Source organism: Symphalangus syndactylus, chromosome 6, assembly GCF_028878055.3.
Source record: "Symphalangus syndactylus isolate Jambi chromosome 6, NHGRI_mSymSyn1-v2.1_pri, whole genome shotgun sequence".
NCBI classification, from domain to species: domain Eukaryota; kingdom Metazoa; phylum Chordata; class Mammalia; order Primates; family Hylobatidae; genus Symphalangus; species Symphalangus syndactylus.
In genome coordinates this window covers 45,609,936-45,635,730 of record NC_072428.2, presented here as the reverse complement: position 1 = coordinate 45,635,730, position 25,795 = coordinate 45,609,936, and the positions used below count along the sequence as shown (strand labels likewise).

The window sequence follows — 25,795 nt, the reverse complement described above, 5'->3', positions numbered from 1 at the left end:
AAAAAAAATCCACTTTTGGCCGGGCGCGGTGGCTCACGCCTGTAATCCCAGCCCTTTGGGAGGCCGAGGTGGGCGGATCACGAGGTCAGGACATCGAGACCATCCTGGCTAACACGGTGAAACCCCATCTCTACTAAAAATACAAAAAATTAGCCCAGCGTGGTGGCGGGCGCCTGTAGTCCTGGCTGAGGCAGGAGAACGGCGTGAATCCGGGAGGTGGAGCTTGCAGTGAGCTGAGATCGCGCCACTACACTCCAGTCTGGGTGACAGCGAGACTCCATCTCAAAAAAAAGAAAAATCCACTTTTACATATATGCCTATATTTGGAAATGCTTGGAATATATCTAGAAGTTACACTAAAACATAGTGACAGTGGTTGCCTCTGTTACTGGGGGATAGAGATGTAATGAGACTTACTTTTTCCTGTCTCATTTTGTACTTTTTGAATTTTGTACTATGGACATGATTATTTATAAAAATTGAATTAAAACTCATACCAAAGCAAAAAAAAAAAAAAACTACATCAGTAACTCCAAACCCTTTATGCATTTCATAATACATTTTTTATACTTTTAGAAACCAATTTCTCTTCTTTGGAGGAAGCAGTTACCAAAATTCAGCAAGTCTTATAGTTTTACTTCATGTTCAATTAAGTTCTAATACTTTTAATTTCAAAAAAGTACATCTAGTATAATCTCCCTCTTTTTCCCTTCCTCCTTCTGTATTTGTGGGGAAGGAGGTGTTTAGTGTAAGCTATTTTTACTTTCTTTCTTGTATTTTTCACTATTGGTTGAATTTTTAGATATGAACATAAGCCACTTTCAACAAAAAGTAATAAAATTATTTTCAAATATATCTCCCAGTACTAGATCATTCCAATGAAAATATTTGTTTCTGGCCATGTCAGGGACTTGGAAACATTACTTTTGGAGCTTTGGTTAAAGATGCTCTGAGTCCCAGGGTGGTTCCCAAAAGTCAAAGCTGCTAGTTGGGGATAAACTTTTTTTACCTCTTTCTTCTCAGGGAGGCCTCTTTCCTGCCCAAGACCTGAGGCTCTGAGTCTAGACTGGGGGTTTTGGAAGGACTGTCCATTCGATGTACTTCTCTGCCTTAGCCTACGTGTCCCTCAAAATCCAGGTCCAGTTAGCCAACTACCTCCTAGACATTGCCACCTGGATAAGGAGAATAAAAATCATTTCAAAAGCCACCATTTACTGAACATCAACTATGCAGTAGATACACTTTGTCATTTCTTACAATAGTACTGCAAATAAAAAATAGCTTAAACACCTCCTTCCCCACAAATACAGAAGGAGCAAGGGAAAAAGAGGGAGATTATACTAGATATGCTTTTTTGAAATTAAAAGTATTAGAATTTAATTGAACTTGAAGTGAAACTGTAGGACCTGCTGAATTTTGATAATTGCTTCCTCCAAAGAAGAGAAATTGGTTTCTAAAAGTACAAAGAATGTATTATGAAATGCATTTTCTGGAGAAACTGAAGCTCAGCTGAGTTAAAGTGATTTACTGGGGTCCAGCTTATCAGCAGTAGAGCCAGAATGCAAAACCAGGTTTGTCTGTTGCATTCAAGCTGCTTTCTATGGGCATTTGACATGTCCAAACTCAAATTCACTGTCTTCCTTCTCAAGCAAACTCCTCCTCCTGTCTCACAATTCATCACCCTCACAGCCATGCAGACAGGTACCTGGTGGTATTCCTGGTCTGCCTCTCAACTCCATCTCCTCATCAAGTCCTGACAAGCTGATCTCCAATAGCTGTCAAACTGTCCTGTCCACATTCACTACCACCTCATCATCTCTCACCAGGCTATTTCCCTATCCTTTTACCTGGTGTCTCCCTGTCTCTAGCCTCTCCTGTTTCAGGCCAGCTCTCACAATCTGTCCAGAAGAATTATTCTAAAATATAGATTTGATCCTGATGCTTCCTTACCTGCAGGCTTCTCTGACTTTCCAAAGTGTCCTAAATGGAATTCAAACTCATTAATTGGCCTTCAAAGCCTTCACTTTCCCTGGTCTCAGCCCACTGCTCCCACCCTGTTGCCCATCTCTCTGGGACATGTAGCTCACACTTAGTTCACATGACATTCCTTCTGTTCCTGAAGTGTGCCAAGCACTAGAAGATGCCTACATGCTTTTGCTTCTGCTGTCCCTCTGCTTGGGATAACTTTCTCTTCCCCAGCTCAAGGTGGCTCCTCCTGAAAACCTTCCCTGACTCAACCCCACTGAGCTAGCTGCTTCTTCCTCTTTGTTCCCAGGTACTTTATGGCCTGTTAAAGTTTTATCATAAATTATCATAGTGACTTTGTCTATTCTTATGTTTCCTCTCCTAGACAGTTAAGGTGAGCTTATTCGTTCATACATTTATTTAATGTTTATTGAGTGTTTACTATGTCCCTGGCAATGAGCTGGGAGCTAAGGACACAATGCTAAGCAAAACTGACATGCCACATCCTCTGGAGCTCATTATCCAGGGAGACAGAGATTAATCAGAGAAACATCCAAACAATTTCACACTGAGAGATTTTACAAAGGAGAAGGGATCTGAAGGTACCAGCAAACCCTTCCCAAGAAAAGTGACATGAGCAGATATCTAAAGATTGAGTGGGAGTTCATTAGGCAAAGAGGGAGAGAGGAAGAACATTCCATGCAGAAGACAGAATGCGCCATGCGTAAGAAGAGGAAAGAATGAGCTGCGAAGGCAGGCCAAAATATTGTGAGTGAGAGTGAGTGTGGCCCTAGAATATGCTGGGGAAGTAGGTGGGGTTAACTATCCAGGGCCTTGTAGGTTCTACTGAGGATTCAAATGCTCTTCCTAAGAGCAGAATGAAGCCTCTGAAGATGCTGAAACAGATTTGCCTTCTAGAGATCCCTGTGGCTGCTGCGTTGGCCATGGTGTGAGCTGGGTTGGGGGTTGGGAGTGCAGGGAGAGGGGACCAGGTTGCAGGCTGTTGAGACAGCCAAGGGGACTGATAATGGTGGCTGGGACAAGGCCTTCTCCCTGATGGTGGGGCCTGAACCCTTTTCACTTAATGCATCCCCAGCACACAGCCTAAGAAATGGCCCACAGTCAGTCTCACATATTTGGCTTGAATATAACCTGCAAATGATCAAAGATCAAAACAGCATAGAATATAGTTCCTGAGAAGGGAACTGTTTGGGTTGTTGGAAAGACGAGATGCAGCACAGAAATGAGCCTCCCAGTCCTCACAAACTGAAGGAGAGCCAAAATTCTTCAGACTCCAGAATGTTCTGATAAGTATCTTTTCCCATTTCTCAAAGGAACAGCCAACAACCATCATAAGAGACTGGACTTTTCCCCATGAGTTCATATGCAGAGTTGTATTTAGTGCCTATAAATACAATCTGAGCCAGCTCTCATAAAATGCTCCCAAAGCCTTTTATCCTGGGTATGGGAGGGGATGGGGCTCTTTGATGGGGCTTTCAGAATATAAGAAAAGAAAGTCACAAGTCTGCAAGTATTCATTAAACCAGAGGGTTGCCCACCACATCTCTAGCACTGTGGAGCACAGTGTACAAGAATATCCCATTTGGTTGGCAAGATAGAGTTCTACAACCTAAATGACAGAAATGATAATATATGCCAGGTTCCTGCTGGAATAAAGACCAGTATCACATGCAAACATTATAGCAGCTTAGTGAAGTAGGTACTGTTATTAACCTCCTTTAAAAGATGAACAAACTGAAGCGTGGAGAGAATTAGAACCTTGACCAAGGCTATGCAGCTGGTAAGTGATGAAGTTTGAGCTCTTAAGCATCCAGACCCTAGAACTGAGAGAAAATGAGAGGGAGTGTATATTGTTGGACACTGACCATGGTTAATTTTATTTTTAAAATTTGGTGCTTATAGAAGTCAAATTCATCTGCCTGATAATTTTACTTCTGAGATCCATCTTATGCCCTATTAATATTGGATAATAAAGTTTTGCTGTAGGTAGTGGATGTCTAAATTGGTATAATTTTTGTAAGCTAATCTGGCAGTGTGCACATATACATTTAAAAGTAAATACTTTTAACCAATCAATTGCAAGTCTAGAATAGTAGCCCATGGAAACAACAGATTTCTATAAAGATCTATGTAAGATAGTATTCATTATAGCAGTGTTTTTAATAGAGAAAAAAAGTGGAAATAACATAAATATTAATGATATAGGCCAAATAATACAGTGTTTCTTACATAATACTATAAAACAGTTAAAAATGTTTAAAGTTCCATATGCTTTAAATGAGAAACTGTCTAAAGTATGTTGTTTTGTAGAAAAGACAATGTGACAGAAGCACCTAGTTATCCCCCAACATGTCTTCTCTGCCTTTCATGCAAATGGAGTTTAGTTTGGGCATATGGCCAGCTGTCCTGCCAGCAACCACATTCCCCAGCTTCCCTTGCTGCTAGGTATGCACATGTGACCATCTTATCACCCATGCAGTGGGAGCTGAAGGGGTATGTGCAACTCCTGTGCTAAGAAAATAAGCTTGGGCTTCCATTCTCTGTCCTTCCCTCACATGAGAACCCAGATTTGCCCATAATCCAGCTTCGACCTTGTATCAAGCCTAACACCTCAGGGCATGGCAAAATGACAACAGGGAAGGAGTGAGGGTCCCCAAATGATCATATGGAGTACAGCCTGCCGCTAACCTGATCAGTTCACCTTGGAGTTGTTACTTGAGAGTGAAACAATCTTCTGTCTCCTATACGTTATTGCATTTGGGCCTCTATGTTACAGCAACTTGGATGTTATCTTAACTAATGCAGGAAAGTTGCAAAGTACTTTAAAAGAGATACTGATATATAGAATTTAGTAGTATATATAAAAGAAATAAACCATGACCAAATGAGTTTCACTGTCACACCACAAGGGTTTATTTCTATGGAAAATAATTTTTATATATGGGAAATATTTATTAAAAATACATGATTTTTTCAGTAGATATCCATAGCACATTTAATAAAAGTCAACATATATTTTGAAACTTGAAAAATATTTCCTTAAGTAAAAAGTATAAATTCTGTATTTTAATATTTTATATTACCTATATATTTTAGTTTATAACTATAAAATAAAAATTGAAATTGTGCCTTTATTTAGTAACAAGATACAACATGATGTTGAGAGAAAAATATAAAAAACAACTCAGTTAAAAAGAGAAACAAGGCACATGTTCTCCTTATCACCATTATTGAATTAGAGAATGTTGCTAAAGTAATAAAACATATACAGATACACACTGAGAAATACACAAGCATACAACTAAGATAAATGACGAATTGGATAAAATAAATATCACAGATGGTTTGATTGTGAATTTGAGAAAGAAAGGTGTTCTACAAAATGGTCAAGAGCGTTTTAAGTTAGACACATCTGGGTTCCATTTCTGGCTTCAGCAATTAACAACCACGTAACCTTAACTTCCCCCAAGCCTCGATTTCCTTATTTGTAAAGTGAGTGTAATAAGGCCACCTCCCAAGACTGTTGTGAGCATTAGGTATCATCAAGTACTTAGCATAGTATCTGGCACGTAGTAATCACTCTAGTAATAATAATCACACTGATTAATCACTATAGTAATCACTCTACCATTTGGTAACAATATTTTTTATGCAAGAAACACATATGACACCAAGCACCATTCACCTATGCCACAAATTATTAGCTAGAAAATCTAATATAAAAAGAGTCTTAAGCAAAAATATAAGCTACATAGATTGTACCCCAGTGAGAGATACGGAAGATGTATACAAAGAACCTTAAGTCTTTTAGAGGAGAAAGAAGGAAATATGTAAATTAATAGAGGAACAAACCATGTGCCTGAATGAGAATAAGTGTCTGCAAAGTAAGTACTTTAAAGGTCTATAAACTGTAAAGCAAACAAAACTTGGACAGTTCTTCTGAATTCAATGTGTAGGTTTATAGCAATCACAATTAGAATGTTATACAAAATGGTATATATTTCAAATGGGAATGGAGGCCCACAGAGGTTGAGGAACACATTTAAGGACTCTGTTAATTGTACTGGGACATGAGCTCAAATCTCCTGACTTGTTGTCCAGTTGCTCTGTTATTTTGCACTGAATCGCTATATCTAGAATATCAATGAATATCCTGAAAAAGAAGAGCAATGAAGAAAAACTAACCCCACTGCACACTAAAATATATTATAAGGCAGCAGTAATTAAAATGGTGTAGTATTGATACCAATAAAACAGAATCAGGAGCCCAGAACTAGTTTTTGGTGTATATGTAAAAAAGAATGTAACATATGACTAAGCCACAAGAGAAATAAAAACACTATTAAAATATTATTGCGGTAACAAGACCTTAAATTTTAAAATACATATATATTAAAATAAACTTCAGAGATATTAGCAAAATAAATATAAACTAGTAAAAAATAGATTTATTATTACAGCTGGGGAGAAGTAGTATTTTTATGATGATTGAAATAATAGAAGACTTCTCAAAGGGAAAGATAGGCAAACATGATTATATAAAATCTTTACAATTCCTCTAAAATAACACAAAATGTATTAAAAAGCAAAAAAAAAATTGAATGAAAATATATTAAAATACAGCCCCCCCAAAAGAAAGAAAGCCAATTAAGGGCTAATATCTATAATGTAACAAGTTTACATATATTACCAACAAAAAACAAACAAATCAATGAAAAACCCCAGACCCAAATGGATACACGGGCAAAGAAGTAAGAAGTTAATTACCCAATAAGAAAACAAAGTGACTATTTTAACATTTTAAGTTTCAGCTTCCTAGCAAATTAATTGAAATAATAATGAAATTTCACACTAATAATAATAAACTTAAAACAATGATAATTATTGATTATTCTGACTATATTCTGAATAATAAGGAGTAGAAGCAAACACCAGTGCAGGTAATACGTAAGAGAAAGATGTCCATTCAGTCTGTCAGTAGTGTTATTCATTGTAAGTAATTTGGAAAATGCAAATGTTTCTACTCTTTAACCTTGTGATTCTCATGTCTGAACATTTATCTCAAGGGAATAATTTAAAGGAAGAAAGAAAAACAACTAACAGTTCATAATTGTTTATACTAACATTGTTAATCCTAGTTCAAAAAACAATAGATATGTCAATACAAAAGAAATTATGCACCCATTAAATCATAACTGAGAAGTTGCTGAGTATCAAATAACAAGTAAAAAAAAGAAGCCACATCTATTCATCAAATCAAGTGAAAACATTATAAATATGGGCAAATATTGCAAAGAAGAAAAACTGTTAGTTTTTCAGAATTGATGGGGTTGTGGGTGAAATTTTAAAGTGTTTTCTCCAGTGTTTTAAATATGCTTTAGTAAATCTAAAGTTATAAGTAGAGAAGTATATACTGCATTTTCAAAAGATCCCTCTAAAGATGGTTATTTAAAATATTTTGCCGTTGGGATAAAATATTGTTTGAAATTTTACTTCTGGGAACCTTCTTATTAATGCTGAATAAATAGGTAGGTGTAAGTTACTATAGTTCAGACCAGGGGTTTCCACCATTGTTAGTGACATCCTGGACACATTCACACAAGAATCCACAGGGCTCTTATGCTGAGATTGGCCCCCAGCAGCTTGAAGCAGGGCAAGGATTTTCAAATGGTGCTCTGTGAAGCCTGGGTCCCTGGAGGTACCTTAGGCCCACAGTCTCCGAAAATGCAGGATCCAAGCCCTTCTATCCCCTTCAACCAGAGCAGCCCCACTTGTATCTCCCCAACACACTGGCCTCCTACAGATCAGCTTGTCTGAAATGTTGTGCAGCTTAAAAAAAGTTTTAAAACTGTTCATGAGATGGCCAAACCATGAGATTCAGAGTCAGGAGATCCTTGGGCCTCAGTTTCCTCAACTATAAGAGCAAGAAACCCCTCTTAGCTGACTGGGAAGATTACATAAAATCAGAGGTACAAAGTGGTTTATACTGTGGAAAATGCTATGGGAGATTTATTAAGATTGAATTAAAAGGACTAGGTGACGTGGATGAACCTTAAAGATGTTTTATGAATTGAAATGAGCTCGACACAAAAGGAGAGATACTGTATGATTCCATTTCTAGGAGGGATCTAGAAGAGTCAAATACATAGAGACAGAAAGTAGAAGGTGATCACCAGGGGCTGGGGAGGGAGGGAATAAAGAATTATTGTTTTAATGAGTATGGCACTTCAGTTTGCGATGATGAAAAAGTTCTAGAAATGGATAGTGTGATGGTTGCATAATATGAATGTACTTACTGCCACTGAACTGTATACTTAAAAATGGCTAAAATGGCAAGTTGAATGTTATATATATTTACAATAAAAAATAGTCCCTCACCCCCTCTGAAAAAGGGAGTACTATATAGAGTAAAATACAAAAGAAAGTCAAGAAAGGGAAGATTGCAGAGCTGGTGGGACTAACCCACTGCTTTAAGGAACAGGTACCATATGATTCAGAGAGGAGGGCGACAGCCCAGCAGGAGGGAGATGCTGCGGGAACAGAGGCACAGAGGCAAGAGGGTGAGTGGCCACAGAGAAGAGGCTCTGGGAAGAGGGAAGAGCCAGGAGCCTGGCCTGTTGGAAACACTCATTCCTCTCCACTCGCCCATGCCTCTTTGCCCACCTCATGGCACTATGGTTACAGTTACAGATTATTTTCATGTACCTATCTCAACGCTCCTGCCGCATCTTTTAAAAAATGTTTCTTTTGAGACAGGATCTCACTCTGTACCCCAGAGCGAGACCCTGGAGTACAGTGGCACGATCACAGTTCACTGCAGCCTTGACCTCCCAGGCTCAAGTGATCCTCCCACCTCAGCCTCCTGGGTAGCTGTGACTACAGGTGTGTGTCACCATGTCCAGGTAATTTTTGTATTTTTTGTACAGATGGGGCTTCATCATGTTGCCCAGGCTGGTCTCAAAGTCCTCAGCTCAAGCAAGCCACCTGCCTCCCAAAGTGCTAGGATTACAGGTTCACCTAGCCCCCTGCCACATCTCATACAATTTCACTCGTTCATTCAACAAATACCTATGCAGGCCCTAGTAGTGCCAGGCATTGTTGTAAGCAGTGGACACACACACACACACACACATACACACACTCCTGCCCTTGGGGGCTTCTTCTCTAGGGATGATAATAGCTCACACCTAGATAACACCTGTCATGTACCAGGTATTGTTTTAGGTACTTTATAGATATTAGCTGCTTTAATCTCCATAATCACCTAAGAATGCAAGTACTGTTCTTAGCCTGGTATTACATGCAGCGGGGATCAGGCCCAGGGAGGTTGAATAGCTTGCCCGGGTCACCTGAGTGGTAGCAGGGCTTACAGTTCCAACTCGTGGTGGGGCTCGACATACTCATGCTGGAGAATGGGGCCAACGGAGGGTGCTGGGGGCACTGGGAGCAGGGCTGGGCCTGCCCAGCTAGATCTAGAGGGGTCAGAACCCTACTGAGAACATCGGCAGAGGTGAGTGCAGAGAGGGAGGCAGGGCGGGGGCTGAAGCCTCATTTTCAGAAGATGGTTCTGGTAGAAGGTGGGCGGGGAACCAGAGGCTTGGAGGAAGGGGCCTGCAGCTACCCAGCAGGGCAGGGCTGGTGTATGGACTTTGTGGTGACGGCAGATTAGAAAATAAGAGATGGCCGTGATGCCTTGAAAAGAGGAACTCTTCAATTTGGGCAGCTTCCTGGGTGTACGAGGAAAAGGAATTGTCAAAAGTTCAGGCCTGAGGCACCCTTCCAGGCCCACTAGATGCCAGCAGGGCTTAGGGAGGGCTGACAGCAAGGTCTGGGGGCTGGCTGGAAGGAGGCAAGTTTGGAGGTGCTGAGGGGACAGAACACACAATCAGATTCATTCATTCACCTGCAAATGTTTCCAGAGGAAGACACAGGGAGTCTTGTGTTTACACATTCACCTTCCTTGATCTGGCACAGACAAATCAGCACTCGCTGAGACAGCATCTGCCCCAACCCCACCTACCTTTTTCCTGCTCAGCTGCTTCACTAAGGTCTGGAAGCTTGAGCCCCACTAAGTTCTGATTTCTCATCAGGATGTGCTCCTTTGTGGTAAAAGAAAGAGACAACAATTTCAGATGATGACACTGGGCTGGGCTGTTTTCTTGGCTCTGTCTATGGTTCTGCGACCACTATCTTAGGTGGGAAAACGGGGCAGCCTGAGAGGTGGGTGGGCAGGCATGGCATGGTGAGGCCTGAGAAGCACCAGGAAATAGTTCCTCTCCCAGTCCGTGAAGGTGCCTGAAACGCCACTGTCAGCACCACATTCCATGGGTCAGGGACTACCCTTGGCATGGTCTTTTTAAACAAGTCTGTGGGCTTCAGGGTAAATGAATTGCTTGGCCTCACTGTGGCTAAGGTTTGCAAAGGACACACAGGGGCAGAACTAAGGGCTCTGGGACAGGAGGGTCCCTGGGTGTGTATGGCGCTGCTCCTGGAAACAGCTTTGGCGATCTCACGTCTGGCTGGATCTTCCTGCCCTGTCATTCCGGGCAGTGACTGCTCACTTCCAGGAGCTGTGATTGCCCCACACACTCGGGTCATCAATGGCCTTTTATGGCACCTCTTGAGTTTTTAAACTCTCCAGAAAAGTGAGGCCTGAGAATTGCTAGCTTGGGGCCTCAGCTGGCAGAGCCTGGGAAGAGATGGGATGTGGCCCAAGTGGGCTCACACCTGCTCTAAGCCAATTAGCAGCAGACCAAGGCCCTGAGTGGAGGCACCTGGCAGAGCTCCTTGCCCTTGTGACTTATGGATCTTCAGTCTGCTGTGTGGCAGAGGGCACTTGGGAATGGTTTGTCCCCCGAGAAAGGAGGAAAGGAAGGGGCCAGCAGAGGGTGCTCATGATCCAAGTGGAAGTCATGGTCAAGGACCCTTTACCCATTTGCTTAGCAAGCCAGAGGCCCACAGCCCGTCAGCTTCAGCACACTGGAGTTGGGTAGGGGCTGGGCACTCAGGTGCCAGGGTAGTGGTTAGTGACATGGGGCCTCCAGGTTCCCTGTAACTTCTCTGGGTGAGTGAAACCTGCGGGAGTGTAGGGAGTGAGGAGGCTCTGATGACCAGAGGCCCATGAAGGCAAATCCCTGGCTGTCGGCCCCTTGGCTCCAACTTCCGCTAGAGATCTGGGACCGTGGCAACCCCTCTGGGCCCTGTGCTGTTTGATCCACTAGTTAGTTGGGTCTTTCTGACTAGGAAGAGTTTTGTGTGTAAAATGTTAACATCAGCAGTCACGCCCCAGCTCCCCTGAGCCTCCAGTTCAGAGCATCATGAAGGTTTCTGAATAGGATAGTGGCCAGCATTGGAATGTGTCCCTGCCAGCACAGAAATCCCCTCACTTGTGCTTGAGTGCTATCGGGCACCTTCTTTTCTTCCCTGCCCCACATTTCCCTCTGTAGAGGAGCCAGGAGAATCCTGCTCTGAGGGTGCTGGGCCTCACTCTATGGAATCCAGGTGCCTTGGTTTGTATTCCAAGTGGGCCTTCTGGAGGAGATGGGACTGGTCAGGATTGCTTTGTCCTGTTATCTGGTCTCTATCTCTGGATGCCCCCAATCATACCCTGCATAGGGTAGCAGCCCCACAGGAGACTGCTGTGCCTGGTTTGATGGCCAACAGAAGCTGAGGGGACACCATGGGCACTGGAAGAAACTCACCATGGGTGGAGAAACTGTCACACTTGCAGATGGACTTAAAGCCTTTGTTAACGGGCATCAGGAAGGAAGGCTTGGGGGCATCACAAAGGAAATCACTATTTCACCCTTGCTAGCTAATCCTAGGCATGACTGGGCACTCCATCAAGGGATTCCTGTTTATGAGCCACTGACTCCGGTTGGAGGAGGAAAGCAGCCCAGGACTGAGGGGCCCACGTGATCCTCCACACGTCTGCCTTCCCCTGAGACGTGGCTTTGTGTGGCAACTAGATTCTAGACTGAGCTCTGCCTGGTAACTGGCATAAAAAAGCACCTAAAACTGGTATTTAGGAAAGAGATGCCACATAAATAGGCCTGACTTCTCAGAGTGGGAAAATTTACGCCCCCACAAAGCCCAAGTCCAGGCCAGAGCTGCCTTGGCCAGGGGCCCAGACTCAGCCCTGAGGTCTTCAGCCCAGGGGGTACCTGGAGTACACACTCTGCCCAACTGGCCCCCAGGAACCCACCTCTCGGAGCTTGGTCAGTTTCTGCATCCGCACGGGCTGCACTTGTATCTGAAAGTCTTTGAGTCCAGGGGCCTTGGCCAGCTTGCTGCCGGCTTTGCCTGCAAAACGTTTTTCTTCCTCTGCCAGTGGCAGCTTGGCAAGCACTTTCTGCAGCCGGGGGCCAGGTTCTTCAGGGCCACTGTCCCAGGAGAGCCCTCGCAGCAGCGGGGGCCGGGACACAGTGGGTGGAAGCTCAGCTTTGGAGCCAGCCTTGGGCCCCGTTGGCTCTCCAGCTGGGCTTCTCCCCTGGGAGGCTGGGGGAGCCACTCCTGCCGCATCCTGGGTTGGACTTCTCGGCAGAGGGCTGCCCTCCCAGCCTGTTTTCAAGAGCTGCTTCCCCAGCTCGCTTTCCACAGGGCCAGGCTGAGGGCTGTTCAGGGCCATTTTCCCACTGCTGTTTGTGACAGGAGCTAGGCCTCTGGGTGTGGTCTCGGGGTACCGGAGCGGATCGAAGTTTTCCTTTTGTTCTATTGCAATCTCTTTGGACTTCTCAACTGGAGGAGGACGAGGAGCCAGCCTGCCCTGAGACACTTTCCTCTGGTCATTCTGCTTCCTGTCAGCTAGCCCTTTGGGGACGTTCTGAAAAAGACAAGGTAGAGCTGGAACCCTGGGGGGCAGGTTGAGGGGAAACAGGTGGGGCCACTTCTGCTGTGGAGTCTCTGCCCCCACACACCTTGCCAAAGGGCCCATTTGTATAAGTGTGTATGGGGTATGAGTGGACGATGTGGAAGGAGAGGGCTTCTGCCCGAGGTTTGTAAAACAGACAGGAAAATGGAACCTGCAATTCAAAACCAGCCAAGAATTTCCCAAGGGATCGGAGCTGAGGAAACTTGAATGGAAGGTTTGGCCCCAACTCAGTTGCCCCAGATCTAGCCTTGGTGCTGCTTAGCAAGGAACTCTTAGGGACCCAGATCTGTGAACCCTCTGAAATTATGTATGTGTATGTCTGTGTGTGGAGGGGTATTTTTCTAGGAAAAAAACATCCACAGCTTTCAACAATTTCTCAGAGTTCCATGATCCAAAGAGGTTAGGGATCATTGGATGGGGTGATTCTTGCAAAGGTGATGTCTTCCTGCTCAGAAGGTCTAAGATTCTGCAGTGTTAGTTTACTTTGTTCGCTCCCCAAGGGAAACCTGGGCTGTGAGCAGCACGCGGGTCTGGGTGTCTGTGTGGCTGCCTCGTGTGTGCTGAGACTCTTCCAGAGGACTGTATCCCAGACCCAGTTCCAGGTGACACTAAATTCTACCGCTGCCCTTGAAACACTGAGCACATGGGCCCCTTGCTGTGAGCAGGGTGGGGCGCTTCTGTTGCTCATCAACAAAGATGAGGTTTTCTCAGCTTCCCCAGACAGAATCCCAGGCAGGGGCTGGTGCTTTCCTGCCCTTTTCACTGGAGCTGACAGGAGCCACAGTCTCACCTGGCCTGGAGGTCCCCCTTGTCTCCAACCAGCAGCCTGACTGGGGGTCAGCGCTGTGAGTATTGCCTCCATGGAATTCACCCCTCTGAATCCTGCCTCCCCACACCTCCACCTTAGACTTCTAGTCACTAAAGGGCAGGGGAATCTGCTGTTTCCCTGGCCCTGACCCTCCACTCATACGTGTGCATACACATACACTTGAAGGCTGCCAGGGGCCAGCCTAGGCTTCTAGGAGACTGTGCCCCCCATACTCAAATCATCCAAAGGGAGCAAAGCTCAAACTCACAGGCTCGCCAGGGTGAGGTGAAGAGCCGTCGGCCTCATCCCCCTTCTGCTGGAGAAGGTGAACATGAGTCAGTCAGCAATGGGAAGAGATCGTGTTTCCTCTTGAAATATCCCCAAGGAAGCCCCCTAGCAGTGGTGTTCATGCCCTCCACCCAGCACCCTCATCTCCAGTGGGTCATGAAGGGCCTCCTGGTGTTTGGGATAAGGGGAGAGACCCATTGGCATAGAAATAGCACAGCAGATGGGGGGTCCTGTCACCTGTGGTGGCGCTCCAGGCAGAGGGGATGGCGGGCCACTGCACACATCCAAACCTGGAAGGGTCCAGACGCTAATGAGTGAGGCCCAGCAGCCCAGGCCCTCAGCTGTGCTTTCAGCCATATCTCCCTCCCCAGACTATCCTCCCTTCGCAATCTTAGGCCTGGAAGATTTGCTGACTACCTCCCGTGTGCCAGGTTCTCAGGTGGGCCCTCTCCGAATGTTCACAGAGACCACAGGAGGAAACTGAGGCACGGGGAAATCAAAGTCTCATGGCCAGGAAATGTCAGCACTGAGATGTGGGCCCAGGCTGCCTGGCCCTGACCTGAGTGTGCCCTGCCACACTGATGATGGCCGGCTGCCCTTCCTGGTACCCACCCCCTTTCCTTGTTGGCCAGAGGGTGTGGCTCTGGGCACATGAAAGGGAAGAAGTCAGACCCCAAAGAGGCCTTTCCGTATAAGCTCTTGAGGGCTTCTCTGAGCCTCCCTGAGCAAGAGAGGCTGTCCTAGTCCCCTTTCCCACCCAGCCTTCCTGACCCTGGGGTACACCTGCCTCTTGACATGAGCCCAAGACACTAACAGAAAGTCTATCTGCCTCCTCTGGGTGGCCCAGCAAATGCCCCCTGGAGAGGGGTCTTGCTGTGGGTGTGAAGGGGCCAGAGTTCTTGAAGGGGAAGCCTGCAGGCTGGGAGGCATGCTGATCTGTCCAGGCTGAGCTGCCACCCAGAGCGAGAGGCAGGGCAGGAAGTCCCCGGGCAGCTGGGCCTCACCTGGCGGGGTGGGGACTGTAAGCGAGTTACTTCGAGAGGATGTAGGAGAAGCGCTGGGGCTGAGGTTCGGGGAAACAGCTGTGAAGACAGACACAAATTGGCTGGCATTCGTGAAGGTTTAGGACTTCAACCTGGCAAAGGCATCCTTTTAGGTATTCCCGGGCCCTGGGAACTGGGTCTGCCTTGCTGGGCTCAGGGGCTGATGCTGGACTGCCATATGACACTCCTGTTACAGCCCAACCCCTCTCTGCTGCTGCTCAAGAGATGGGTGCCCTCAGGCCATTTGGGAGTTCCAGGATAGAGTCACACTCCTCAGCCTGCCTGGCCTGACCTCAAGGCACTGTCCAGAAACTGAGGCCTGGCATTGGTTGGCAGGTACAGCTCCAGAGGCTGCTCCTTCTAGACTTCCCAGGGTGGCCCTGACTTCAAAAGCTCCGCTTGTCCTCCTAAGTACACTTACACACTTGCCCAACTTTTTGCTCAGGAAGAAAAATGACTCTAGCATAGAGGAAGCAGGAGGATTTCTGGGCCCAGGAAAACCTTCCCTCTAACCCAGAAATTCCCCGAAGACCATCTCCCCTTCCCCAGAGGGCCTAGGATCCTTTCCAGCACCCACAGTTAGAGATCAAGGGAAGGGAGCCCAGGATAGAATCCCGACCTCTGCTGAGGAGAGCAGGCGAGTCCAAGGCGACCTCCTCGGAGGTGAGGCGCCCACTGCAGCTGGTGCCAGGCCCTTCCCTCCCGACCCTGGAGGGGCTCAGGGCAGCCACCTGTATATCCCGGCCCACCCTACCTGATGGGGAGTCTCCGGGGCTGCTCCTGGACTTCCTCCCACGGCGGGTCAGGAATCGCTCACTCACCAGCTTGGCTTCTTCCAGCAGCGCCAGGTTTTTCTTCTTGTCCTCCTCTGAGATGCTGATGTCTGGCAGCTGGTCGTTCACCAGGTCAATGATGTGCCCCGTGGGGTCTGCAGAAGGAGGGTGAGCTTGGGTGAGAGCCACTGCATCCATGGCCCCAGGCTGAGGTCATGCCATACCACGCCTCATCCCAGGGACTCTGCCCACAGCTGACCCAGCCAGCCAAACCTCAGCCCAGTGCCATCAAGAGGGTTGCATGGGGACAGACAGTGGTTTCCTCTGCAGGTCTGGCACCTCTGGCTTATGGCCTGTGGTCCTCTGTCACAAATGGTCCTGGAGCCATCTCAGTTTCCCAGAATTTTCCTAAACTCTGTCGGGAAGGGAAGGCCACCCAGGAGCACTACCTCCGGCGCCCTCTGCGCCCCCAGTGCATTCTTGCTTCTGGCCTGTTTCTTTCACAAGCTAATGCGCTTAAGGTTTGTGAATAAAAGGAGACCAAAGATCACTGGCCATGGCCACAACCCCATGGCCACCTTCCCTCCACTCACATTTTTCACCCCATTTTTCTCCAAAACTGCCCCTCTGGATGAGGTGGGTGAATGGCACCACCTCTCACCTGGCTGCTCAGGATCACAGGAGTCACTCCCCAGTTCTCCCTCTTCCTCCCTCCCCCAACATCCAATCAGTTGATCAAGTCCTCCCTGCATTTACCTGTAAACATCTCTGGAGCCTGTTCCTCATTTCCATTCTTGCTCATTAGCTCTTTATTTATTTATTTATTATTTATTTTGAGACAGAGTCTCACTCTGTGGCCCAGGCTGGAGTGCAGTGGCACAATCTTGGCTCACTGCAACCTCTGCCTCCCGGGTTCAAGTGATTCTCCTGCTTCAGCCTCACTCCTGCTCGTTAGCTCTTACCTGGACAATTACGTCTTCCAACTAAGAGGTCCTTGCCCTCAGGCGAACCCCTCTGTCCCATCCCGCACTGCCTATCAGAGTGGCTATCAGAGCCACATCTGGCCATGCCATTCTATACCTCATCTCATGGGGATTTCTCACGCTCCTCAGTGTGGTATCCAAACCCTAAACTGGACTCAGCCAATCTTGCTGGCCCCACATACTCCTCCCGAGTCCCTCCACTTCAGCTGTGCCTGGAATGAACAGCTCCCATTTCGCCTCCATCGGGTTCCATTCTTCTTTGGGCAGCAGATCCTTGATTTTCACTTGGTAAAAACCTCTCTGATTCCCCATTAGCTAACCCCCCTCCCCTGTGCCAAGAATGGGAATGTGGACCAGTCTTGGCCAATCAATGAACCGAATCCCCTTGGCCACAGGGATTGGCTCAGGGATGGCCATGTGAAGCCATTGAGAGGCAATCCTGGTGTGGAGTATATGGAGAAGAGGAACTCTCCACTGATGGGGCGTAACCTTGGAGTTGCTGGTAGCTATTGGCTACCATGTGTTGAAAAGTCTGCCAAGAAGAAAGCTAACACACAAGAAAAAAGGTTCAAGAGATGAAATGGGACAATTGCTAATAACCCACTTCAAGCACCTGGATCCAGCACTACCTGAAATCACAAGCCCTGGCTTTTGTAATTTTTTTTTTTTTTTTGGTGTGAGGTAGTTTCAGTTGGGTTTCTATCATTTGAAAAAGTCCCCATTGGTACACATGGCAGAGTTTCAGTTGCCAGCAACATGCTCCGTGGAGGTTCCTGCTCTTTCAATGTGTTTCCTATTCCCCCTGGAATGCCTTTCCTCCCTCGCCTATCTGTCCAGCTCTCTAAGGCACAACTCAAATGCCACCTCCTCTGGAATACCTTCCTAAAACTTCCTCTCCTCAGAGAGACTCGGTCCCCTTCTTGCCTTGGCTGGCCTAGCTCTTCTGTGCAGTCCCTTATCATACAATGTCCCAATTATCTGTTCATTTCTCAGTCTCTTCATAGTCTATGAGCAGCATGAAGGCAGGGACCAACTCTATACGAGATCTATGTTCCAACAGCCCAGGGCAGATCGTGAGCCACCATCTGGGGATGAGCAGATGACCAGGGCAGCCGGCTTTACACTGAGGCACCCACTCTAACATGGATGTGGGCCTCTCTAGCAGAGGCTGGAGGACTCTGCCCCCAAACCCCAGAAATGAGCTTCACTCAGCTGTTCTTTCCTTCTTTGACTTCTGCATCTTCCTCTTCATACCCTGGTCTTGTCTTTTGAGCAATGAAAACGGAATTAAATATGTTTCTCCTAGACCCAGACACAGAAGGGCTGATCTACCCTGTCCTGTTGGGCTTATCAGGAGGGAGCTCCTTGAAGAGCAAGAGAGAGTAAGGAGTCAAGCCCAGCCACGCTGCCAGACCTCAGTCTTTCTACTCAAACATGCCTTAGATTGCCCTGGTCCTTACCCACAGATGTCAGGGAGGCAGTGGACACCTTCAAGTGTCGGTGAGAAAGCCTCTTGTGGGGACTGTGAACTCTGAAAGACAGAACAGTCATCTTGTTCAGAAAATCAATCCACAATTTGAAAATAGGTGAAAAGATGCCTGTATATTCTCTTTCTTTCTTTCTTTCTCTTTCCTTCTTTCTTTCCTTCTTTCTTTTTTTTTCTTTTTGACTCAGTTTTACTCTATCGCCCAGGCTGGAGTGCAGTGGTGAGATTTCAGCTCATTGCAGCCTCTGCCTCCCAGGTTCAAGCGATTCTCCTGCCTCAGCTTCCTGAGTATCTGAGACTACAGGCATGTATCACCACACCCAGCTAATTTTCGTATTTTTAGTGGAGATGGGGTTTCACCATGTCAGCCAGGCTGGTCTCGAACTCCTGACCTCAGGTGATCTGCCCACCTCGGCCTCCCAAAGTGCTGGGATTACAGGTATGAGCCACTGTGCCCAGCCAGATGCCTGTATATTCTTTCAAAGTCATCCTAGAACATCATCTTACAAGCTTCTCGAGGGCTTCTCTGACTCTCAACTTGGGAACATCTTAGAAATGCAAATTCTCAAGCCCCAACTCAGATCAGAAATTCCGGAGGTGGGTCCAGCCAGCTGTGATTTTACAGCTCTCCAGGTGATTCTGATGCGTGCTAAAGTTTTCCAACCACTGCCCTAAGAGGATGTAACTTTGACTTACTATTTCCTACTCATTAGGTCCCAGACTCTGAGCTAACATCTAACTTGTAGAAGCCTCATAAAATGTAAATCATTGTTGTCTGACAAAGACGCAGATGATTTCTCTTTGGGATAAAAGACAAAAATATGGCTTCATTGCCCTGTAGAACATTCACCTATTTTATATCTAACTTAGCAGTTTTATTCCAGCACTTTCCTCCCCACTGATAATATATGTATATCTATTGCTTGCATTCTCCTTTGAACCGGCTTTGTTATCCAGACGCTTCTCGTATTAATGAGGTAAGTAAATCTTTGACATATGCTCAGTATATTTATATGAGAATTATCTTTTTCTTTTTCTTTTTTTTTTTTTTGAGACAGAGTCTCGCATTGTCACCCAGGCTGGAGTGCAGTGGCGCGATCTCGGCGCACTGCAAGTTCCACCTCCCCGGTTCATGCCATTTTCCTGCCTCAGCCTCCTGAGTAGCTGGGACTACAGGCGCCCGCCACCATGCCCGGCTAATTTTTCTGTATTTGTAGTACAGACTGGTTTCACTGTGTTAGCCAGGATGGTCTCGATCTCCTGACCTCATGATTCACCTGCCTCAGCCTCCCAAAGTGCTAGGATTACAGGCATGAGCCACTGCACCTGGCTGAGATTTATCTTTTTAACTTTTTGAAAATTAGACAATCTCATTTCAGCGAGCCCAGTTCGTGGGCTAGTGCTCTGTGAAACCAAGGCGGAGACATTCCTGTACCTGTGAGCCCATGTCCCTGCCAAGAGATCATATTCCACACACTTTGGCCAGGGGCAGGATTCTACATTCAAACACCTGCAGCTTTCATGTTTGGCTGCAAATAGCTGGGCAGTTATTATGGGAAACTCCCCTGCGGTGATTTATGCTTTTCTTAAAGGCTAGCCCTTTCCATGGGGGACCAAGTCCTTCTGGGGCCCCTGGGCATTAAATGTTTTAACTTCCACTAGCCCCGCTCGGGGAGGGGGTTGCGGATAGGCTGGAGCCCTCACAGAGCCAAAAGGGCCACATCCAGGAGAGGAAAAATCATTTTAGGAGGAAGATAATGGAAAAATTCCAATTTCTCTCTTGTATTTTGAAAAACTGCTTGATTATAGTTTAGTCAATAAAATCATACAAGAAAAAAGAAAATATTTATTTAAAAATATAGCTGTCTGATCCTCATGTTTTAGGAAGTATTGTTTGTCACAATGCAAGGATCAGGCACCTGTACCTGTTGGCCAGGTTTTTGTCGGTTTCTCCTTCTGGTGAAGTGGCATCCCCAGTCAGGACAATCGTGGGAGGTGGACTGCAAGATACTCCTGCGGGAGGAGGACCCTGCTGGTTTAGAACAAAAACACAGTTAGGCTTGGGCTGGTGGGAGCTTCCAGGGACAGGAGCTGGAGCATTTATTCTCACATCATGATGCTCAGAGCCATCTTGATAAGGGGACAAATGCAGTTTACTCTTTATTCCCCCAGCTTTATTGAGCTATAGTTGACAAATAAAAATTGTATATATTCAAGGCATACGATGTGATGTTTTCATTACCTTGATACAATGTTTTGATACAATGTGACATATTCAAGGCATACAGTGTGATGTTCTGATGTGAAATGATTACCACAGTCAGGCTAACTAATATATCCACCAACTCACATAGTTACCTTTTTGTATGGTGGACAATACTTAGCAAATTCCAAGTATACAATACATTATTAACTATAGTCACCATGCTGTACATCAGACCCCCAGAACGTATTCACCTCATAACCAAAATATTAAGTTGAATCCTTTGACCAACATCTCCCCATTTCTCCCACCCCCAGTCACTGGCAACCACCATTCTACTCTCTGTTTCTGCAAGTTTGAACTTTTAAGATTCTACATATAAGTGAGATCATGCAATATTGTCTTTCTGTGCCTGACTTATTTCACTTAGCATAATGTCCTGCAGGTTCACCCACATTGTTGCAAAAGGTGAGATTTCCTTCTTTTTTTAAGGATGAATAATATTCATGTGTGTGTATACAGATACAATAGTTTATTGTGTATATATTTTTCACATTTTTTAATTCATCCATTGACAGACATTTAGATTGTTTCCATACCTTGTCTATTGTGAATAGTGCACACATATAGGTTATTTGGATTACTCAGAAAACAAAAAAGGCAGTTTCTCCTTTATTCCCCAGCAGGCCCTCACCTGAGCTTAACATGGTCCACTATTCATGCACTAAGATTAGGGACACTACAAGCTATCCCTGGTTAGTTCTCACTAGCAATGCAGGAAAAGAATAGTACAGAGTCCTCAGATTGAGGCCAGCCTAGCTGGGGAAGAATGATGGCCTGGAGAAAAGGTAGTGGCACCCACACACCCCTGATGTTCCATGACAGTCCTACCTTTGGGTAACTGACATTTCAGTAATCGTAATTTGTTAGAAGACTCTCCTGGGGTTTTCTCTTAGGTCCTTCCATCAACTTAAGAGGGTGCCTGTCATTTTCCTTCTCCTCCTTCTCACCCCCTTGACTGGTGTGTGCTGCCACTGCTCCCTCTGTGAGCACCTGACTGCCTTTGCCAAAGGCCTGCCTCCTAGCGTCCCAGAGCGTGTCACTGCCACCTCCACTATTGGTGCTGCCTCCTGCAGCTTCAAACCAGTGGGTGCCCACTGTCCCTATTGCCACTTTCCCTGGTGGGCCAAATCCTTCTAGAGCCCCTGCACATGAAATGTTTTCACCTCCACTAGCCCCACTGGCGGTGGGAGCTGCCGAAGGGCTGGAGCCTCTGGCAGAGCCAGGCTGTGTTCTTGAGCCCTCAGTGTGCAGGTGTTGGTTCCCTGCAAGGTAGGGAGGAGGCCCGTTCTCCTTTTGACATTAAGTCTTGTTGTGAAATGGGTCTCATACAGTGCTATATGGACTTCTTAAGTCCCACAATTTTTAGTGAACCCAGCTTTTCCCATTTTCATTTTCGTCTCTTCCCTTCTTTGGCCCCAAGCATAAGGCCACATGAGCTGGAGAAGTCTCTGGGTGAGAGTCCAGCCTGGGGAGCACCATGCTGCTTCTCTTGTGGAAAGGATGCTTTTATGTGGAAACCCAGAGCCAGATCCTTGAGGAGATGTTCTTGGGCTCTGTGTTCTTATCCGGGAGCTCTTCAGTGCAGACAGCTACAGTTGCTGGAGGAAGAGGAGGCATTCAGAATCTCCCGGGACATGGAAGAGAAGCTTGGGCAGAGACGTGGGCTGTGTAGAAGCAGTAGGAAGCAGCATTGCCTATTGGAAGAGTCAGACAAGCCTGGGCTCAAATTTCAACTACTAGCTGTGTGTCGTGGACAAGTTATTTAACCTCTCTATGATCCATGATTATAAAGTCTAACTCACATAGTGTGAAAATTAAAAATAACACTGATAAGGTACCTACTGCATGATTGATATTTTTATTTATTTAATTTATTTAGTTTTGAGATGGAATCTCACTCTGTTGCCCAGGCTTCAGTGCAGTGGCACAACCATAGCTCGTTGTAGCCTCTGCCTCCTGGGCTCAAGCGATCATCCTGGTTCAGCCTCCTGAGTAGTTGGGACTGCCTGGCTGACTTAAAATTTTTTTTTTGTAGAGACAGGGTCTTACTATGTTGGCCAGGCTGGTCTTGAACTTCCAGAATCAAGCGATCTTCCCACGTCTGCCTCTGAAGGTGCTGGGATTAAAGGTGTGAGCCACGATGCCAGGCCATGACTGATATTCTTAATGTGCTAAGCATCTAGCATATGATTAATATTTTAAATAAATGTTTATATTACTTCAGATTTCTTTCTCATTCAACAAACGCTTTATGGTTATCCACCATTTGCCAAAAGCAACTTGAGGTATGAAGAGAAGACCCTAAAGGGCTCGCAGTCAAGCAAGGGATACAGGGAAGTAACTCATAATGAATATAAGGTAACAAGGGATGGACCACATTCTGTGAAAGCTCAGAGGAAGGAAAAGAAAACTCTTTAGTGAGGGGAGTTAAAGAAGACTCTAGAGGAGTGGACATTTGAGCTAGGTCTTAAAGGATGAATAGGAGCTTGCACGACAAAGATATTAGAGGACAGGATTTGGCCAAAGGGAATCGCATTAGCAAAAGGCATTACTGGGAATCAGGGATTTGTCAGTGTAGCTGGTGCAGGTGCATGGACTATGACATGTGAGATAGGAGAGGTCAGGGCTGCGGGAATTGTGAAACTGCAATAAGAGACTGAGCCAGCTTCTGAAGGACCTTGAAGCTACTCTAATGAGTTTGGTCTTTATGGTTTTGGAGATGGGAAGCCCTGAAGGTTAGGCTTGAGAATAACTTAACTACCCAAAGGGAAATACAGAAATGTTGACAGCAGATCATCCATGCATCCCTCTGTTCACACTGGTTGAGATGACAGAAGAGGCCCAGTTATTAGAACATCCATCATCCCCTATAGGAATTCTGAGGAGCTCCCTGGTAAATTGGAGCTGTGTTTCCAAATGCTCTCCATTTGGAAACCTAGAGTTGGCCAAGAGGGAGTGACAAGAAGTCGGCATGGTGCTTGTGGCTGAAACCAAGACTGGCTGACCTGTCCACATGATCCCAGAGCTCCTGTCCCTCCGAGGACACAGATACCCATCCTTCTGTCAAGGACTCCCCCTAGAAGAGACACCCAGGGAGTTTTCTGAAAAGCAACAACTCATTCTCTGGATAGTATGCCTTGATGGGCTGGTGATAAGCTTGTCCTTCTGTGGCTTTATCCCTCCGTTCCTATAATGGCACAATGGCCAAAGGCCTGCTCTGTCTCACAGGAAGATTATGCAAGTAAAAAGAAATGATGAATGTGTATACACTTTGATAAGTGTCGTATGGTCTACAAGTACCCTTGAGCCACGATTATTATTAAAATGAATGATGGCTTTATTCAAGGTGAGCCAGTTTTTCCCATCTTTTGTCCAGTGGGCTCCCCTGGTGGGAGGCCAGCAAGCAGCAGAGGCTGGGGGTTTCCAGGGGACCAGAAGGGAAGTGGCACGATGATCTGGGGCCCTGAGGACATGCAGTGGAACGGTATTCACAAGGGCTGGGGAGGTTAAGAAGGGGAAGCAGTTTATCAAATGGCAGGTAGCCAGATAGAGGGGGCAGCAGGCAGGGCCAGGGGCAGGTGCCAAGCTAAATGGGAGAGCCAGGGAAGAAGAAGGAATAGGGAGTTTTCTACTGTGTGGGTTTTCTGGTGAGTGGGAAGAGCTGAAGTCTTTCCAGACGGATCTCTTCACATCATTAAAAGGGAGTAGTATTAGCAAAAGGCATTACTGGGAATCAGGGATTTGTCAGTGTTTCTGGCAGGTGTGATCTCTTGGATGTTAATTAAGCAATCAGCATCCTCTGATGCATATTCTGAGCTCAGAGGTGCAAATTAGAGACCCACGTGCCTGTTTGCTAGTAGTGTTTACAAGTTTTTAAATTAGTTACCAACATTCCATAATTGTAAGAATTCACATAAAGGTCTGGATAGCCTGCTTTTCCTTAAACTGAAAGATCAAACAATCTTAGGCCCACATTTCTGCAGAGTAACCGGGTTTGAGCTATCCTAAATTGGCTTTCTTCAGTGATTTGTGCTCCCTGGCCCCAAATGCATCTGAGTTACCGCCCTGTGTCATGTAGTTTTCATCCTGGCCTGGTTTTCCAGAGTACAGGAGGTTTGTGCTTAAAATCTCTCCTGCCCACATCATCTGGGCAGCCTCATGCCTATCACCATGGGAACGCCAATGGAAACTCTGACTGTACTTATAGCATGCGCGGGCTTCTTTCCCTGGATTTTATTCTGACCGTGAAAATTTGAGCTCTGAAAGTTGCCCTTTTCATGTCTGTCATATTTAGAGAATTTCTTTCTTGTATGAGTCCTCTGATGAACAAGAAGAAATGCATTTTGGCTAAAATATCATTTTTACATGCATTCTATCACATGGTTTCTGCCACCCCTTGTGGTGGGGCTTTACAAATTCCTGGCATGCATTGATGAGGATAAGCTGTGTCTATTTAAAGGGGCAGGATGGGCCAAACATGAGCTAACTCCATGTTGTATTCTGAAAAAATACTTGTGGTTGTATTAGGGGAGTTATAGCATGTATCCATTTCCAACAGTTTCATATATTCAGGCTGCTAAATAAGTAAAATACATATTTTATTTTATTTTTATGTATTTTTTTGAGATGGAGTCTCACTCTGTCTCCCAGGCTGGAGTGCAGTGGCATGATCTCAGCTCACTGCAACCTCTGCCTCCCAGTCAAGCAATTCTCATGCCTCAGCCTCCCGAGTAGCTGGGACTACAGGTGTGTACCACCATGCCCAGCTAATTTTTGTATTTTTAGTAGAGATGGGGTTTCACCACGTTGGTCAGGCTAGTCTACAACTCCTGGCCTAAAGTAATCCACCCGCCTCAGCCTCCCAAAGTGCTGGGATTACAGGCATGAGCCACCACGCCTGGCTTTTGTTTATTTTTAATCTTATTGACACTATCTACTTCTCAAAGCAATTTAAAGTAACCAACAATAAAATATAAGATATAAAAACACGAGACTATATAAATAGGGGAATGATGGATGATTTGACAAACATAAATATCCCTAGCAGACAAAGAGAAGCTCATGCTCCTAACCATCTATGGTTGGGAGTTGTGGTTAAACTATTTGCCCTGAAACCTAATGAAGCCGTGATCCACGTGGCGCAGACTGTGAGAAGGCTCGCCTTACAGAACTGTTCAACAGAAAGAAAACCAACATAGAAGGAACTTCATTCTTTACTCTCACCTCTCAAAGAACATGAAAGGGGAACAAATCTTCACTCCCATCCTGACCTCTCCTCTGCCCTTTTCTCTT

The 25,795-nt window shown here is 45.9% G+C and overlaps 1 protein-coding gene across 5 annotated transcripts in view; it reads right to left on the bottom strand.

Annotated features, from left to right (window-relative positions):
- Positions 1-25,795, bottom strand: part of IRAG1 (inositol 1,4,5-triphosphate receptor associated 1) — a 123,843-nt gene that overhangs the window by 44,682 nt on the left and 53,366 nt on the right. For 2 of the 5 annotated variants that reach the window (XM_055282422.2, XM_063641107.1), the window contains exons 3-10: positions 20,163-20,266; positions 18,212-18,282; positions 15,750-15,923; positions 14,957-15,034; positions 14,190-14,242; positions 13,933-13,977; positions 12,191-12,808; positions 10,007-10,085 (exon numbers count right to left, since the gene is read on the bottom strand). In XM_055282422.2, coding sequence (XP_055138397.1) covers positions 10,007-10,085; positions 12,191-12,808; positions 13,933-13,977; positions 14,190-14,242; positions 14,957-15,034; positions 15,750-15,923; positions 18,212-18,282; positions 20,163-20,266 — 1,222 coding nt within the window. Of the gene's footprint in view, positions 1-10,006; positions 10,086-12,190; positions 12,809-13,932; positions 13,978-14,189; positions 14,243-14,951; positions 15,035-15,749; positions 15,924-18,211; positions 18,283-20,162; positions 20,270-25,795 lie in introns of all 5 variants that reach the window. The other 3 variants (XM_063641106.1, XM_055282425.2, XM_055282424.2) reach the window with 3 other exon arrangements.